The sequence below is a fragment of the Emydura macquarii genome, unplaced genomic scaffold (assembly GCF_026122565.2).
Source record: "Emydura macquarii macquarii isolate MOO-44397 ecotype Brisbane River unplaced genomic scaffold, CSIRO-AGI_Emac_v2 contig_1230, whole genome shotgun sequence".
In the NCBI taxonomy this organism is placed as follows: domain Eukaryota; kingdom Metazoa; phylum Chordata; order Testudines; family Chelidae; genus Emydura; species Emydura macquarii.
Genome location: NW_027131367.1, coordinates 22700389 through 22719641, shown reverse-complemented (window position 1 = coordinate 22719641; position 19253 = coordinate 22700389). Strand labels below are relative to the sequence as shown.

At 47.6% G+C, this 19253-nt stretch overlaps 1 protein-coding gene across 1 annotated transcript in view; it reads right to left on the bottom strand.

Annotated features, from left to right (window-relative positions):
- NTN1 (netrin 1) overlaps window positions 1-19253 on the bottom strand; it is a 195274-nt gene that overhangs the window by 25660 nt on the left and 150361 nt on the right. Inside the window, exon 5 of the mRNA XM_067547879.1 lies at window positions 4122-4196. Coding sequence (XP_067403980.1) covers window positions 4122-4196 — 75 coding nt within the window. The remainder of the gene's footprint in view (window positions 1-4121; window positions 4197-19253) is intronic.

The following is a 19253-nucleotide window of genomic DNA, read 5'->3' as shown; positions in this document are numbered from 1 at the left end:
CTGTAATTCACACCTGCTTTAGTTCTCTGTACATTGCCATGACGATGTAAAGAGGCTTCAGTGTAAGGCCAGGACCTGATCCAGTGTCCATTAAAGTCACCGGGAAGATGCCCATTGAACTCAATCAGAGTTGGCTTAGGCCCTCAGCCTAATGAAGGAAGTGAGTTTTGGAGTCCAGAGTCATCTACTACCTGCTGCCCCCAGCCACCCACCCTCAGGGGAAGCTCAATGGAATTAAACAGAAAATGATCATGTAGGAATTTTGGACTAGCCTATAAAATGAAATAGAAAATTAGATGCCTGATGTGGAATTCCATAGGCAACTTTAAAACAAAGTCTATAGAAATTGTCTCAGTCCCTGTAGTATGTTTAGAGTCATTTCTACAGCTCTCTCTTACATTTCTACAGAGCCCTGTTGATTCCATCCCTAACAGAGTCTACAGGAATTTCCCATAAATCTGGTTCCTGACACCTAGAATACACCCAGCTGAACCCAACTGCAAGGACAGCACTTTGGAAGGAGGGTTGATCTCCCAAAAAGCCAGGGCTCAAGTCGGATTCTAACTTCATTTAAATTCAACTAAGCCCACAGTAAGTCTGTTGACTTCTTTGGAGGTCCATCAGTAAAATGCTACCAGTGTATCTAGAATCAGAATGAGGCCCATCAGGCTCTATAGATGAGAATCAACACATTACATGAGAACATAACATAAGCACAGCCATATTGGGTCAGACCAATGTCCTTCTAGCCCGGTATCCTGTCTTCTGACAGTGCCCAATGCCAGGTGCTTCAGAGGGAATGAATAGAACAGGTGATCATCAAGTGATCCATCCCCTGTCACCCGTTGCCAGCTTCTGGCAAACAGAGGCTAGGGACACTTCAGAGCATGGTTTTGCATCCCTGCCCATCCTGGCTCATAGCCATTGCTGGATCTGTCCTCCATGAACTGATCTAGGTTTTTTTTGAGCCCTGTTATAGTCTTGGTCTTCACAACATCCTCTGGCAGGCATTCCACAAGCTGACAGTGCCTTGTGTGAAGAAATACTTCCTTTTCTTTGTTTTAAACCTCCTGCCTATTAATTCCATTTGGTGACCCCTAGTTCTTGTGTTATCAGACTGAGTGAAAAACACTTTCTTTTTTACTTTCTCTACACCAGTCAGGATTTTATAGACCTCTATTGTACCTCCCTTTAGTCGTCTCTTTTCCAAGCTGAAAAGTCCTAATCTTATTAATCTCTCCTCATGTGGAAGTTTTCCCTTACCCCTAATCATCTTTTCTGTACCTTTTCCAATTCCAGTATATCTTTTTGAGAAGGGGCGACCAAATCTGCACACAGCATTCAAGATGTGGGTGTACCATGGATTTATAAAGAGGCAATATGATATTTTCTGTCTCATCTATCCCTTCCCTAATGATTCCCAATGATTCAGTTAGCTTTTTTGACTGCCACTGCACATTGAGTGGATGTTTTCAGAGAACTATCCACAGTGACTTCAAGATCTCTTTCTTAAGCGGTAACAGCTAATTTAAACCCCATTGTTTTGTATGAATAGTTGGGATTATGTTTTCCAATATGCATTACTTTGCTTTTATCAACTTTGAAATTAATCTGCCATTTTGTTGCCACCTCACTGTTTCCCCCTTTGTCTAGATCATTTATGAGTACGTTGAACAGTACTGGTCCAGTACAGACCCCTGGGGGACAACAATATTTACTTCTCTCCATTCTGAAAACTGACCATTTATTCCTACCCTTTATTTTCTATCTTTTAATCAGTTACTGATCCAGGAGAGGACCTTCCCTCTTATCCCATGACTGCTTACTTTGCTCACAACATTTTGGTGAGGGACATTGTCAAAGGCTTTCTGAAAATCTAAGTACACTATATCCACTGGATCACCCTTCTCCACATGCTTGTTGACCCCCCTCAAAGAATTCTAGTAGATTGATGAGGCGTGATTTCCCTTTGCAAAAACCATGTTGACTCTTCCCCAACAAACGGTGTTCATCTATGTTTCTGATAGTTCTGTCCTTTACTATAGTTTCAGCCAATTTGCCTGGTATTGAAGTTAGGCTTACCAGCCTGTAATTGCTTGGATCAACTGGAGCTTTTGAACTGCAGCTTGAGAACATGTCAAACATATTGATGAAGTAATTAAATCACAGACCCATCACAAACTTAGTTTTGTAAAGACACCTTCATGGCAAAGGTTCTAAGCGTCAAAGTACCATTAAAAGTTACAAGAAACACAAAGGGGTGATATTAGGCTCAATACAGAAGTAAAATGCTATGGCCTGTGTTCATAGACTACATGATATAATAGTCTCTTTTCTCCTTAAAATCTTTGAATCTATCACATACACTGGTGTGAATCAGGAGTAACTCCATGGAAATCACTGGCAAAACCAGTGTTATAAATGAATCAGACTCCAAATCAGGATCTTGCCTTCCCCCTCGGGCTCAGGGAAGGCAAGACCTTACATAGATGTGATTTTTTTCATAAACACTGATGCAGAAAGGGACAAATTTCCATAGCGCTACACATGCTTTCCTGCCTTATACCACTTTATCAGATAAATGAAGTAGTGTAGACAAGAGATCTTGGGATTTCTAATCGAAATAGACTGTAGAGGTCAGATTGTCCCTGTCCCCCAGGAAAACCGTTCCTACCGTTTAGGTATGCAATGTTGTTGTAGCTGTGCCAGTCCCAGGATATTAGAGAGACAAGGGGGGGTGAGGTAATAGCTTTTATTGGACCAACTTGTGTGAGTGAGAGGGACAAGCGTTCGAGCCACACAGAGCTCTTTGTCAGCTCTGGGAAAGGTGTGGAGAGTGTCACAGCTAAATACGCTAAATGTTTAGCAGAAACAAATCTGTTCCATCTTGTTTTTAGCTGTGACACGCTCCATACCTCACCCACCTTGTCCGCCTACATTTGAGGGCAGTTAGTTTAGCTTAGAAGCTCATTGATTTTATATTAGCTGCATTACATTGAAATACAAAGCAAAAGTGTGTAGCCAAAAGCTAACCCGTGGGGGCCAGGCTTCCTGCTGATATAAACTGGTCCTGCAACCTTGATTTCAGGGGCCTTTGTACTGCTAAATCCCATGGTGTGACAAACCACCGTCCCGCTTGCCAAGTGATCCAGTTACTCCACCAGGGAAGTGCCAGAGCGTAGGAAGTTAGGGCGCTGGAAGTGGCAAAGCAGGAAAGATCTTAACCTTTGACGCTGGTCTTTTGATTAGATGCCCGTCTCACTTGGAGAACTATAACTTTCCAGACGAATGAGCTGGGAGAGCTTTTAATTGGGACCAGTCTAACTTTTGGGGGGTCACTGTGTCTGGGGACATTTCTTTCCTCCACCCCTTGTTTCATTCACTCTGAAAATTGCAAAGCTCCAGCACGTCCACAAAATCATGAGCTGCAGTGCTGTGGGGAGATCTGTGACTTGTGCAGCTGGGCGGGGAGGAGTACGTGCATTCAAATGATGCAGCAGCATGTGCCACTAGTTTACCACAAGCCTAAAAGTCCCTGCCATCACGAAGCATGCAGTGCTTGGGCTGAGGAGGGCCCCAGGGCATTCTGGGTAACAGAGGATGCTGTGCTGGAGCTGAGCAAGGACCCTGGCCCTGGGGAAATGATGGTCACTCTTCATTGCACAGACTTTTAAAGCATCACTGCATGTTTTAGAAACACCATTGTACATACATGCATCACTGCCACTTCGAGCCTTTCTTAGGGAGTCTGATTTTCCCTCTAAAATACAAGAAAATAATGCCTAAACTACAGGCTACAAAACACTCAGAGCCTGGGGAGGGACTGACCAGTGCTTGCATTAGAGCAGCTGTATGGGAATCCTGACCACTCTGCTCCTGCCAGAGTTCCGAGTCCTTCCAAGGCGCACCTGGCTCTGCATGGGCCGCAAACCTGCCCTCCACCTGCACAATCTGTGACTGTTCTGGACAGAACATGGCCGGGTTCAGACACGCTGGAGCTCACCCCTTGCAGTCGCAGCTAAGAAGAATGAGGCCGATTGCGTTTCAGGAAAGAGATTTTTTTTTTTTTTCAATCCCCCTCATTTTAAAAACGCCACGAAGGCCAAGACCGCACCACTCACCATAGTCTTTCTTGCAGTACTTCTTCATGTTAATCTTCAGCTTCCCCTTGGACGCCTTGCAGTATGAGTCACAGTCTGTAGGGGGGAGAGAAAGCGGGAGGGCAAGAAAAGATTAACAAAACAAATTAGCCTTAAAAATGCATAAAAGGCTGGGGGAGGGGGAAGCGAGAAAAGCTGCAGGCTGCCATGAATAAGCAGCGTGCCTGTGATATCCATCTGCCAGGACCCGATTGGGTCGTCTAACAGGGGCATTCAGAAAAACCTTCCTTTCGAAAGAAAGCCTTTGACAAAGGAAGCCATCCTCCCTCCTCCCTGCCTGACAAATCCCTTTAGCGGTCGTCGCTGGGCTGCCTCTGCCTTCCTGGGAGAGCCCGGGGCCTCCCTTATTGTGCCACCCAGCTCTTTTGAGAGCCACACAAATTCCCCCTGTTCTTAAACTGCAACCTGGAGCCTGATTAAAGCCCAGCGAGGCTCTCATTGTCACCCCAGCCCCGGCCTGTGTCAGGCTTTGGCATTCATTGCAGAGCGAGTCTGGCTGGGGTCACTCGCCAACAAAAGAGGTCAGAGAGGAAATTAGCAGCCCATGAAGCATTAGCAAAGCCTTTTGGTGTCCACTCTACTGGAGTGTGCAAATAAAATACCCCAGTAGGAACATTTCACTTCTAATGGGCCCTACTGCTGTGACATGATGATTTCACTCCGCCGAGCAGCAGCCTGTGCTCCAGGCCGCTAACGCGATGGCGCCGGCACTGGTGCTCCGGCAGCGCTGGCTGTTCGGCCCCACAGGCCGCGTTTGCTGCGCTGGTGCAATGCCATGCATTTCAGCCCCTGGATACCGAGTTACTCCTGATATACCAGAGGCTCCTCCCTGCTCTGATTTCGGCAGCACCAGCCCAGTTTTGACGGGGCGGGCCTAAATCTGGCCACCCGGCTGGAGCAGACCATGAGACATAGTGCAGTGGTGCTGCAAGGTGATGAGGTAAGAGCAGGCCGCTGTGCTGCTGTGACGCTGTGCTGCGATGCACACGTACATGGGGGCACGGTGGCACTAGGCTAGCGTCACATGCAACGAGGGGTGGCCATCTTGTCCTGGCCACGTGGCTCTGGGGCACTGCCCCATTGAAAACGACTTGGATGTCGGTGCTGCCACCGTCGGCCTTGAGAGGTTATGGTGCACATGGCTGCTGTACTGCAGGCAGGCCTGTTGGGAGGGGGCAATGTACGGGGAGGAAGAGTTCGAGACAGGCAGGCGGCCAGACGCGGTGGGCCAGAGATCAACACAAAAATACCCTCCTGCGACAGCGCTCCCCTCTGTAAGCAGGTGTCTTTGTAATCGGTTAAAAAAATGCAAACGCCACCAGAATGCCACTGAGAGGCACCAGAGCTCTGTGCCTGGGAGAGCCAGGAAGAGGAAGCAGGAAAGGGAAGCCGTGTCAGCAAAGGCAAGGCTGCCAGGCCCTGAGCAGCTGAGCTGTCTACCACTGGTCCCAGCAGGGTTTGCCCAGGGCCAGCGGATAGGAAGTGACAGGTGACGTTCTGACCCTCCCTGAGGTCATGTTCTGCTGGGATGCACTTCGTTGCTGGGGATCAGCCTGTGGCTGGAATGTTCTGACCCGAACCGTGCAGTGTCTGCCTGCATCTCCCCAGCGCTGGACCGGATCTTCTGCCGCTGCCTGGAGCACCATTGCCTCTGTGGCCATCCCCTTCATACAGGGCCCCTTTAAGAACTCACTCAGTCACCAGCGACCCGAAGGTCAAATCCTCTCATTCTCTCTTCACCAGCTCTCCTGTCAAAAGCAGAACTCAAACATCCAAAACAAACAGGGGTTCTCAGCTCCCCTTCCCTCCTTCACCTCCCACCACCAGGCTTTGTCTGGCTAGGGTCCTGCAGGAGCAAAACCTGCGCTTCTTGGCCGGTCCACTCGCCCCAGCTCCACACAACCTTCTGTTTCCTGAGCTTCCCCCATTTGCTGCCAGCCTGCCTGTCCTGCCTGGGGCTGGCTCAGCTACTTCCTCAGACGTGCCTCGCCCTGCAGCGTCCGGCTGCTGCCTTTTCTACTGGAATCCCTGGATTCCTCTGAAGTGGGGCTCCTCCTGCCTTAGCCCCTGGCTCGCTAGCCCATGCACAAGCCACTCTGTTAGGCTGCTCTTATTATTTGCATTACGGTCGTACCTGGAGGCTCTAAGTGAGATCAGGCCCCGCTGTGGTAGGTATTGTCTGAACCAGGGGTTCTCAAACTGGGGGGCCAGGACCCCTCAAGGGGTTGCAAGGTTATTGGGGGGGGGGGGGAGTCGTGAGCTGTCAGCCCCTGTACATGCCATGGCTGTGACTGTCAGCCCTGTGCATGGTGGCCAGCCAGAGCCCTTCAGAGCTGGGTGGCCAAGAGCAGCAGCTGCTGGCTGGATGCTGTGAAGGCAGCACCGCCCCCAGCAGCAGCGCAGGCGTATGGCGTAGCATGGGGGGGGGTCGGCCCAGCTGGAAATATTTTCAAAGTGGGGGGGGGGTCCCAGGAAAAAAAGTTTGAGAACCCCTGGTGAAGCCATACGGATGGACAGACCTTGCGGTCTAAATGGAGCCAGGGCAGGAGGGAAAGAGATGCCCAGCGTGGGGAAATGACTGGGAACACCTGGCTCACCACGCTGCTAGTCTTACAGAGGTGCAGAAAGAGGAACGAGAGGTTTCTAAGCCCACTGGGGCCTTTTTGGCTGTTTGACACTGAAGTTACTCTCCAGAATTGCCGGGGAGGCTTGTTCCATTGAACCTGTGCTGCCTGTGGTGGGAAGTAAGCGTGTCGGTGTGGGATGGAAACTGCAGAGCTTTGCATTAGCCACTGACACACCAGCCAGGCCGAAGTAGAAAGCCTCCATCCACAGCGCTGAACGGGGGCCACATCCTGCCCCCCTTACTCCTCAGAGTGCGTGCCATGAGTAGTGCCATGGATTCCAATGGAGCAACAGGAGCAAGAGTATCAAAACCTGGCCCTGTGTTAGGTAGACGGCGTTGGACTGCACCTACTGTATTGCTAACTGTCCAAGGGACAGCCAGGGGAACTGCAGTTGCTGTGTAGCTGAACAGATCCAGTGCCCAACACCTCAATGGTCCATTAGTTACACAGGAATGTCAGTCAATTGGTATCAATGCAGTGTCTATCACACGGGACCAGGGACCAGGTTTTCAAAGGGTTTTAGGCACCTAAAGATGCAAATAGGCACTTAGATGCCTGACTCGATGGGCGTTAGGTGCCAGGTGCTTTACAAATCTGGGAGAATTCAAATCCCCTGATCTCAAACCTCTCTAATGGTTTTGGGTCCAGGTCCTGTTTAAAACCCAGAAGCAGCTTATTTTCTGGTTCTGATTGGGATGTGGCCACTGTCTTGCTAAGAGACCAAGACGGGAGACATTCCATGATGGCGAATCTTCCAGACTTCCCTTAGTGCGAGATCTCAAAATCTAGCTCTGATTCCACCTCCAACCCAAGCCCTAGCCCACAGCCTAACCCTAACCTAGATACACACTCATCGGCCCATCTCCACTCACTCCTATTGTTCTTCAGACACTAGTCTCTTGCCTGACATTCACTTTATTCCCATCCCTCAGAAGAGTGCAAATGATGATAAATTGCTTTGGGCTCTCTAAATATGATCTAATCAAAGCAAACCTATCAGTTGAAACAATGCAGTTTTCCAGGCCAGAGGCCCTGCTGAGATTCCCTACCATGCTCCCAACCTGCCAAGAACCTTTTTAATGGAAAAGAGTAGCCGAGGGCCAAGGGATTACAGAAAGAATGACGTCTCTTTGTTTTCTTCATCTAATGTGACCCTGAAAGTCAAGCAAGACTCGAAGTTGGTTCAATAACAGATATTACCTCACCTACTTTGTCTCTCTAAGCAAGTCTTGAAACACACTGGACCAGAGAGTGGATATCCCATAAAAGCACTAGCAGAAAGCTTTAGCTGGAATCTTTTATAATACCTAACCCGTTCTTTCACTACCCATACAGAGCTTGCATTCAACTGCCCCATCCTCAGAGGTTTCCTGTATAATGCTTAAACCTGGCCATGTGTCATACCCTCTGCAGAGGTAGAGAAGGGGCAGGACTTGCTTGCAATTCAATGGAGTTTCTGTACTGTGGCTGCAGGACCCAGACAGATCCAGCTCTGGCTCTCAGACTATGCTGACTAATGTCACCATGCAAGGCTGCCTTCATTCCTGGCATGAACTTTGCAGCCATGGAAGGAGCTGCTGACTACCCTGAATTCCTTTTGTCCAGGTCACAGGAGATGCTCTCTCCTCTTTTTGCAGTGACATTAAATGGCAGGCCAATGTTTGCAAAGGGCCAGACAACACCAGACCATCCTTTGAGGGCAGAGGCCAAATCCAGAGTGGGTTATTTTAAGTTCACCATGCCAAGGACTTGTGAAAAATTGCAGATGATGAATACTGAAGGAAAACGTTTGTGGAAGAGTCTACAAAGACAGCAAATCCCGAGGCCTGACCTAACCAGAAGAGAAGGCTATGCCATAACATATCTGGCTAAGCAACATGCTGATCGGCGACAAGCAATCGGATTTACTGAACATGCAGCTAATGGGATTCTAGTCAGTAACAGCAGTGATGGCGTTTTCTGGATAATAATGCCCCCTATAGCACTTGTCATTCAAAGAGCTCTAAGCTTTATAAATACTCATTAATTAGATGTTGTAATACCCATTTTACAGAAGAGAAAATGATGCCCAGTGAGATGATGCTATCCAGCAAGTCAGTAGCAGAAGAGACTAAAACCAAGGAGTCCTGTCTATCAATCTGCTGCCAAAACTGCAGGACCATATAGGGAGAAAGGTACCATGTCCTGATACTGTCATCAAGTCAAACAAATGAAATGAGCAGCAGGGGGGGATAACATTAGTTATAAGTTAGAGCAAAAATACGCTCTTGGCTGATTGGCTAATGGTTGTCCAGCCCGATCAACCCCTGATGGCAGAGGCTGCCTTGTGTCTGCCAGCTGGTGGGTGGATATGACCAGTAGACAGAGTCCCCGATCTGGTTCAGAGCTCACTGTGGGAGTGCAAAAACTCCAGCCAGGACCAGCGTGGTCCACAAGCACCACCTCTACCAGAGCCAGACAGGAGATTCGGGCTGTTCTGAGCATGTCCATACCAGAAGACTCTCTGTCTTAGTGTCAGTCCAGAACAGCACTTCTAGAGAAGGTGGGATTCATCCCAAACCAAGAATCACCCTGGAGCTTATCTGAAACCATGCCCTGAAATGAACTCAAATCTCTTCAGGAGCTTCAGCAAAGTTCAGCGACCTTTTCTCCTGGGATAAATCTCTGCACTTCCTGATCACCAGGCTGTTCTCATAGTATTTCCAGTTGAGCTGAGATTAGGAACGCCAAGAAATCTGTCCTTGTGAGGTTCCCAAGCCCAGGAGACTGGGATAAGATTTAGAGCAGTATCCAAACTCGACTGACCCCAAATCTTGTGAGCTTGGTCTGTCATGTGCACTTCCTAAATGGAGAGTGCATTGAGTCAGCAATCAGCACCTTCCAGCACCGCAGGCTCAGTCCTGCTTTTAGGGCAGGAAATAGCATGGGGAAGGTGACAGAAAACAGCATGACTGTGCCCAGCAAGGATTGCTGGTAACTGTGGTGTGAAAACATCCTCCCTGCTCCATCAGCTGTGGGCCTGGAGATACCGTGAGCCCCATGCACCAGGGGAACCAGTTTAGTTCTTAATTAACTATCTAGTTATATACTCTGGGCCTGACACTGACTTCACTTACACCAGTGTAAATCAAGAGTAATTCCACTGAAATAAGTGAGAGCTGGATCAGACCTTCCTACTCTGCCCTCTCTAGCTTTTTCCTACCTCCCCACATCTCTGCTTTCTGGGACAGAGCCTCAGCTGGTTTAAATTGAAGTCAGTGGGCTGGTATAAATCAGAACAGCTCTAAAGAAATCTATAGGGCCAGTCCCAGCTCATGTAAATCAGTGTAGCACCAATGAAGTCAATGGGCCAGCTCCCAGCTTGTGTGAGTCAGCAGCAGAGCTCCAGTGGAAATCAGTGCTGATTTACATCCGTGCTGGATCTGGGCCCTTTGCTCTCTCTTTTTGTCTTGCACCTTCGGAGCTCTCTCTCCTGTCTCCAATTGCTAGAAAACCTCCTGGAGACTGTTTCAGATGACAAATTAAAACAAAGCTCAGATTTTGTGCTTGCGAATGAGCTGTGCGGCATACTTAATATTAAAAAGGTCACCTCTTAGCCAAGCCAAATGCACACAGAGAGCACTGTGGACTGTTACACTAACATTGCCTAATGATTAAAAAAGACTCTGCTCCAGTCCATCAAACATAATTTCAACAGTTCAGACTCCGGTGGAAAGATTTAGTGTGCTGCTGTTCCCTGGCTGAAAGATGAGAGCCAAGCCAAGCTCCGAGGGTTGCTGGGTGCGGGGGGCGGAAATGGGAGGAGACACGACTTGCTGACAACTGGAATACTCTGAGCACTGTTGCAACACATACAGGCCAATAAAGGGATGTAGGACTTTCCTGCCTGAATGATTTCTCCCTGTGTTCTTCCTCAACACATGCCCACTGCCTGCCACAGTGGATGGGACTGGTCTGAGTCTCAACAGCTCCCACTGGCTTTCATGAGAGATAGGGTGCTCAGGGCAGGGCCGAGTGTGTCTCTCTTGCATGTTTCTTGGGCTAACACGGGCCAGCCATGGGATATTCCCCCTCTAGAAGAAGGACCCCAGAGACCAGCACAAAGGACATGGCTGAAGCACCAAGAGAGAAGGAGCTGCCTAGCGAATAGGTGAATAATTTTCACGTTAGACATTCTACTCATCTGTTGCCTCCAGACGGAGTGATAAAGAGCAGGCTGACACAGGGGAATCTGCAGGTCAGCTCTGAGCCGTAGGAGCCTGGGGGAAGAATTAAGTAGCCATTTGTCCAGGTCCCAGGGGAAGCAGTCCTGGCCTGGAGTTTTTGCCCTCGACTCTGCCTCTCAGGGTTGGGCTGGTGGATGGAATCAATCCTGGCTATTTCTTACCCATTACAGCTGCCACCAGGTCACTGTGTGGTAATGTTTTGGTGGCCATAGTGCTAATGGGTTAGGTGACTTCCTGGAGTGGGTAGAGACTTTCCATCCCAAACAACTACTTTCTTTAAAACCTTTCTCCTCTGGATGGAAAGCTGGGTTCTCCTGCCTCTGCCTACCCGACAGACATGATGGCTTGACATGAGCTTGCTTTCTCAAGAACATGTCATGCTCTTCCCCTAAACCCAGCCAGCACAAATGATATCTCGGCCACATAGACTCACAAGGTTGCCCCGGCGCCCTCATGGATTCAAACCCATTTGGCAGGGAGAAACCCCAGTGGAACTAAACACTTGTCGCTATTCCAGCATCTCCCGTCTGAGGGTCTCAACGTGCATTACGAACCTGAATTAACCGACTCATACAAACCCCCCATTGTATCATCCCACTCCCCACGGATGGGGAAATCAGGGCATAGAGAGGTTTGAAGAGCCAGTTTTCAAATGTGGATGCCTGAGGTTAAGCATCTAAATCCATGTCCTTGACCCTAAATACCCACTTTAGACACCTGAATTCTGATTTAGGGCACTAGACCAGCATTAGGTAGCTAACGAGGGACGTTCAGTGTCTACTTTAGGCATCCAGATTAGAAAATACAGGAAGTCTGGAGCTGAGGCAAGACTAGAACCCAGGCCGCAAGATTCCAGGTGTATGGTCCAACCCCCACACAATCTTAATGGAATGCAAACCTGACAATATCAAAGCAGGGGAAACAGTATAGAAAAAAATCCTACTATATATAGTGGGAGCGACTGGATGGTTTTCGGTGAGAAAACACAAGCTGGGAAGGCAGTTGCTAAGAGGTAAATTGAACAAAAGGGGGTTTGGAAACATGCAACTGGCACTACTAGTTCTGAGAGCGCTCCAAGGCCTTGGAGCAGGTGGCAGGTGGCTGTTTTGTGTCCATCCCAGCTTATTAAAATATGTCAGCAATGCATTCACAGGCTTTACAGAGCCGCCTGTCCCCCTGATATAGCTGCGTGTGAAGGGCTTTCATGGCTAAACACCTTCTTTGTTTTGTTAAACTTTTTCTGCCCCAAAAAGTCACTTTAGTTTAAAAAACAATGTTTTCCTCTAGCTTTTTAGAGCGAGTTGGTGCTGGGAAGAGCCAGGCATGGTGCAGCCTGGTGCTGGCCAACCTGCCACACCCAGCACTGCCAGTGCACCTGCTTCCTGACCTGGCTTCTGTGGTGTTGGGGTAAAGCTGACTGAATAATGGCTTTTCCAGTACCGGAACAAACCTCAAAAAAACTTCAGATTGATTCAAACCAAAACTATTATTTTTGGAGCTTTTTTCGCTGAATTAAAAAAAAACAACAAAAAAAAAAAAATGGAAAAAGTTTCATTCAGGGCAACCCAAAACAAATATTGTTTTGGTTTTTCATTTTGGTTTGGGTAATTTTGGGGTGGTTTCCTCCCGTTTTTGTTTGTTTGTTTGATGTTTGTTTTTTAAATAAACCAAATTTCTAAGCAAAATTCTGTTGGGAACTGAAAAATGGAAACAACATGTTTTGAAATGGTCAAAAGGAAATGTTTTGACTTTTTAGATTTTTATTTTTTTTGTACATTTTTTTCCGGAGAAACTATTGTCAAATTCAACCCAAACTCACTAATTGTTTCAGTGCCCCGAAAAATGCATATTTTTCTGCCAATTTAGTATTTGCCAAATTTTTTTGCCCAGCTATAGTTGGAACTGTGCAAATCAGGGCCTTCCCATCATGTCCATTTGCACCCTGGCTTTAGACTGCTGACTAGTGTTCGCAAGGCGAGGCTAAGCTGCAGCCAGGAAATTTACTTCACTTGTGATCTTCAAAACGCTTCTAAAATCACATTGCAGTAGTGGAACCCAAATACCCCTCAGAGATGAAGTGTTAGAGACATTTAGAATCCCATTTTCAGACTTGGGTGCCTAACTTAAATGCTGATGTAAATGCCTAAATATAGATTTAGGTGCATAACTTTATGCACCCAACTTTGATCATTTGGCTTCAGCACAACAGTGGCTGAAACTCACCCCCCTTCCTTCTGCACATTCGCAAGATTCAGACACACCATGGATTCCCATCTTCCACCTGACACAACAACTCAGAAAGCCTCCCCTGCATGAGACGGCAGCAGGTCTAGTACTAGTGCACATAGGCTGTCTGTTGGTGTGAGGTGAACCCGGTCCCCGCTGCCCTGAGTAGTAAGTGTGCATCACAGAGTTCAGAGTTTTGCGCCTTGTAGAGTATGAAGTCAGGCTGTCATAGAGCAGAGCAGGGACTAGACCACATAATTAGGGATCTGGATTTCAAACACGCCCACGTCTGCCACTTCAGCTTGTTACAAAAATCGGGTTGGACTGAGAATTGAGATCTGGTCCCTGCTTTGGATCTCAGAAACCCCCAAAGTTTGAGGGTCCTTGGATCACTGGGGTATTCGGGCCCCTCTGTTAAAAAAACTGTAGGAAAAGAAGGGGCTTCACTTCCCACTCCTCTCCATGCCCCTCCTGCTCCTGCTCCCCCCTTATGCAGCCTGTATGCTCCAATGCTGCTGTATTGTAGATGTGACTAGTAGAATGAATGAGAGGAAGGTTGTATCAAGAGGCAGCTGATGGAAAGTAAAATGCTGCATTTCAATTCGAAATGTACCAGAATGGCCCCTACCCTGTTTATTTAGGGAATTCAGGGCCCACCACTGGTTTTTTCTCTATTGTACAGGTTTTAAAGCAAGACTAAATGATGTATATAAAGTGCTCTGCAATACTACAGTACCAGATCAGTGCTATGGATGATTGCTAAGATTCTCAGATAAGCCCATGCAGGGGAAAGGCTGGTGTATTTGATTTGTTGTGTGACATTCCCCACTGTGCAGGAGGGCATATGATTACCGCCATTTCACAAGGACTTTCAGGTAAATATGAGCTGAGATTCTCCCTAGTATTTTATTGTTTTGTGCAGAAACTATACAAAATGCAGGTAGAAATCCCACATCTGGAAACAGAGAAACAGTTTACTATATTCCTCTGTGAGCCAAAACCTCAATGTTTTGCACAGTGAAGTTTAAGATGCTAAAACTAGAGATAAGCCTGAATAAACCTTCCATCCCATCCAAAATTGGGGGAAAGCTCAGATCTAGATCTGGAACCATATCCTGACTTTGTAGACTGCCTCTACTCCTGTAAGGGGAGGAACCAAACGCTGGATCTGAACCCAAGATCTGAATCGGGATTCAAACTTGCTGGTTGAGCCCGTCTCCCATAACAACTAAGGTATCTAATCTACATGCCATCTTCATACAAGCTACTCATGTGGCCTATAACCCTTGCCTATGACCTAAGAACTGATCCTACACTACAAGTATCATGCCTGTACAGCCAGTCTGTCCAGGGAACTGGACTCCAATGGGAACTTGTCAGCAGGGCCAGAGAATAATATGGTGACTAGGGTGACCAGGTGTCCTGATATTAGGGGCTTTGTCTTATATATGCAACTATACCCACCTGACCTGAAAAAAAGAGTGTCCTGATTTTTCACACTTGCTATCTGTTTACCCTAATGGTGACTACAGCAGTGCAGACTGTTTGCATGTGAGTGCATTCCATTCAACAAATGTAACACACTCTGGGGATGGATTGTTTGCTAGGTAAGCCTGCGCTCTCTGTGTTTTGCACATGGGAAAAGCATTGACCAACACCACAAAGGATCAGCGGCACTTTCCAGCCTGAAATCACTCCTGTCTCTGCAGGGCTGTGCCCTTTACCTGACTCATGCTCAGGCTGCAAAATTAAGTCTTCAATCCGCTTTATAAAACAAGCTTTCAAACCAAAATCCTATCTCAGTCAACATCTTCAGCACAGAGTCAAGAAAAGAACATGGGGAGGGAAGATGGTGTTTCCAGGATTGGAACCAAGATTGGGGAATGAATGAGAAAGCGCCAACATTTACCCCGCTTCTCCATGGCCGAGCATGGAAGCTGAGGTGTGTGTGTGTGTGTTACACAGAGATGGGGGGATCAACAGAGAATGATGACTCGACCCCACCTGAATCGTTGCCCAAAGCTTGAACCAAAACAAAGTTACATTTTAGGGGAGGTGGTGGGTGGGTTGAAGATGAAAATGACATTTATATAGACCAAGCTGAAGCATCCTAAAGCATTGTACCAACTATAGAGCAAGAATACAACAGCACACGACTGTAATGGTGCAATGCACAATTTCACAACAGGATGGAAGGTGAAGAAAGTCCTATCCAACTAAAGTACATGGGACAAAATTCATACCTGACATTAAGTCTATTGAAATCAAAGGAATTACAGCAGGGAGGAATTTGGCGCTGAACTTTTGGACACTTCTTTAAGACGACCATTTTGCTTTGCCCAGCACCAGAACCACCACATGCTCCCATCTAAGAATGATTTTAATATTGCCTCAATTTTACCACAGCTGATGTTTCCATAGAAACTGTTAGAATCATTTCATGTTGTGCTGTGCAAACATGCCCCCTCCAAACTAGCTGCTACCTGATGTCCTTTGCTCACCATGCATCCCAGAGGAAGGGAGAGGAGGAGATGCCCTTCTATTTGCATGCTCAGATATTGGATATGGATGGGGGGTGTTAAAGTTACTGAGTATAAAGTACAAGGCACTGCAGAGTAATTCAATACAAAGCACGGGTGAGTTTATGAGAGTGGTGAGCGACTTGCTGATTACTTTCAGATTTTGCATTGTGTGAATTGCAGTGTGAGGTACGGCCATACTGGGGACATCAACTCTTGGGAGTCAGAGAGAATTGTGGAGGCAAGGAAATGAATGTGTATTATTCCGATTATTTATTATGGCTTGGAACTGATCGGATTCATTATATTTCAGAGCTTCCTTCTTTCTTTAACATAAAAGCAAACTAGGGACAGAGAATCCTGTACTGTAGTCACTTTAAGAGCCCTGGTTTCCGCATTTTTAATTTCTTCTGCATCACCCCACACACCTTATAGCACCATTGATAGGGAAATGCTGAGCATTAAAATGAAATATGGTTATTTACAGAGTCAGGTTAAATTAGGGTGGCTCCGTGTAGCTGTGATGAATTATAGTAGTTAATATGTGTAACATGCTTTGAAAATATAAAATTCAATGTAACTGCAAGTTAGAATTCCTAACGATGAGGATGATTGCATCATGAGATTTAGCATTCTCAGTCCATGTGGATTTGCACCCCACTGATATGAACCCCATATCCACCTCAAAACTTAAATGTTTGGGTAAGATTTGCAAGCTATGATATTGGGCTAAGCCCGGGGTCAAGGTGCCATAATAATACTTCATATTTTATAGGGCATTATATGTGCAAAATGCTGCACAGCTATTTATTAAGGTGGGTTAAGGTAGGTGGGTAATTATTATTATCCCCATTTTGCAGATGGGGAAACAAAGACAGAAAGGTCACCTGATACTGCTGTCTACACTGGGCAATTACACTGTTAGAACAAAGGCACTCTAGCATGATGTTAAACACTCAGGCTCTGTTCATACTAGGAAAATGAAGTGTTTAGCAAATATATCAGCTAACATATTTTTTAATGCCACTTAGAGTAGGCAAGGAGCATGGTGTGTAGAAGAGGTCATGATCACACTCCCAAGGACATGACAGTGCTGGTCTATACCGAGCCATATTTAAGAGCAGGTTAGTTACATGTGTTCTCACATGATGCAATTTTCCAGTGCAGACAAAGTCACACAGGAGGTCAGTGGCAGAACCAGGATTAGAACTCAGAACTAACTCAAACAATGTGTTGACAATGTAGCATTGATAGTGTCCCAAGGAGCCATGCTGAGCCTGAAGGTAGAGCAGGATTCAGTCACTGTCCTTTGAGATGCAGCTCCATCAGACTCAGCTGGGGAAGTTCCCTGGCGTGAGACTAAGGCCTTGTCTACACTAGCCAGGGTTTGCCGGTATAGCTATCTTGGCAAACCCTCCTAAGACTTCTTTTGCAGGTGTAGCTGATACTACTTCCTTGAGATAAATTAGCTATACCAGCAAAAAGACGTTTGCCGGCATAGCTATGGCAGTTAAGGGAGTGATTTTGTCATACCCTGACATAGGTACGCTGGCAAAACTTGGATGTGTAGACCAAGCCGAAGGCTACAAGCCAAAGACCTGTCTACACTATGCTGCATGCACTATGCTTGTATAGTTAAAGTAGAAACCCCCTAGTGTAGCCCCAGTTATACTGTTATACAAGTGTTGATATCAGTGTTGCTTAGTCAGGGTCAGCAAAGCGAAATTAGCTCTATGGTAAAAAGTGCCTGATATATATATATATATATGTAACTGCATCTGCACTAGGGCTTTTGGTTAAAAAAAGAAAACCACCAACAGTCATAGCCCTCACTGACATAGTTATGCTGGTGAAACTTTTAAAAGAGCAAACCAACTACGCAGGAAAAGTCTACTGATTTAATGAAATTGGATTTACTGAACCAAGCTCACCTGATCTGGGCGAAGTTTAACACAGGGTAGGTGTGTCTGCAGCAGCGGTTTGCAGTGGTTTAATTAGATCAGTTTTGAAATGGCTCTAGTTAAACCAATACACATCACGAGCACAGACAAGGCCTGTTTCAAAGAGAGGCCTATGGTGCAGCTGGGCTGTTCTGTAGCCAAACTCCTTTGCACTGAGGAAGATAAGGTTCAAAATGACACTCTAGGTAGGCCGTGTCGGATGCAAATAGGGCGCCAAAGTGAGTGAGGTCTGCAGCCCTGCAGGCAGTTCCAGCAAGGATAACTGCCATTAACCTCACCCTTGGAACAAGAAGGTGCAAATAAACCCACAGCAACGTCCTTTCTTCTGGATGAACAAGATTGATTGAAAAACAAATTAGCGCAAATAAAGCATGTAATTAGATTAAAGCCTCTTGCCCGGAGCTGCCGGGATGGAAACCGAAGACCAGGCGTTTGCAGGAGCCAAGCCCCCATTAGGATTCCCATCGCTGCCCCTTTCCTCCCCTGCAGCCCGGTCAGAATGCCACGTCCAGAAGGTTCTGTTTGCCCCATGCGGTTAGAACCCAGCAAGCAGGATCCTGAATGTCCCAGCCCAGAAACTCTCTCCCTTCCCCTCCTGCTCTTTGATGGGGAGCACTGGCAGCTAGAGCTTCCTCTGGGCGAGAGAAAGGCCTGATGGCTCCCGTGCTACTCAGCAGCCAAGGTGCCCCTTTAGAGCCAGCGTTTTGATGGAGTATCCACCTGACTGTGCGTCTCCTTCAGCCTCAGGTTAAGCTGGGTTTGGCTCAGGGGAGTGGCACACGGAACGTGCCCTCCTGACCCCCGTACTTGGACCCCCAGCCAGAGCAGCGCTAACCTGTGCTTGGGGGAGCAGTGGGAATGCTCCCTTCTCGTGCCGCGGGGGTGCCAGTCCCAAAGAGGTTGGGGGGCAGCCAGCTTCCATGGCCCTGTCTCATTGTGCCGCACTGGCCAGACCGTGCGCAGGGAGAGCAGATTTGCCCAGCCTCAGGCAGGTGCAGTGTGCACCCTCCCCCGAGCACCAGGGAAGGGTTCCTGGCTCACGCCTGGGGAGGGAGGCAATGCAGCATCCCCAACACAGGCCGGTGCCCCAATGCCACAACCCAGCCCCTAACGTAATACGTGCCAATGACCATTAACTCTTTCACTGCTGGGTCCCCACCACCCCTGCCTGCGCTGCCACCATCCGTCGATATTCCCTGGGAAACGTTTGTCAGCAATAATCCCCTTCCTCACTCTCTGCATGGAATTCTGCGCGAGCTGCTTTGGCCGCGAGGTTGGCTGTTCTCGGGGATGCCCCAACAGCCCTTGTGGGAACACAGGGGTCCCGCCCTTTCCCAGCATTCGCAGCTGTCTGCTTCAGAGGCAGCAGCCATTCCTGAAATGCAGATCCAGAGCTGGGCTGGAGGCTGAGGCTCCCTTCCCGCAACATTCCAGGGTAAGTGGATCAGGTGTTTAGATTTGTTCCAGTCTCTTGTTATCATTCCTTTCCGGACGCAGACAGGCAGAGGGGCCCCGAGACACCTACTGTAAAGAA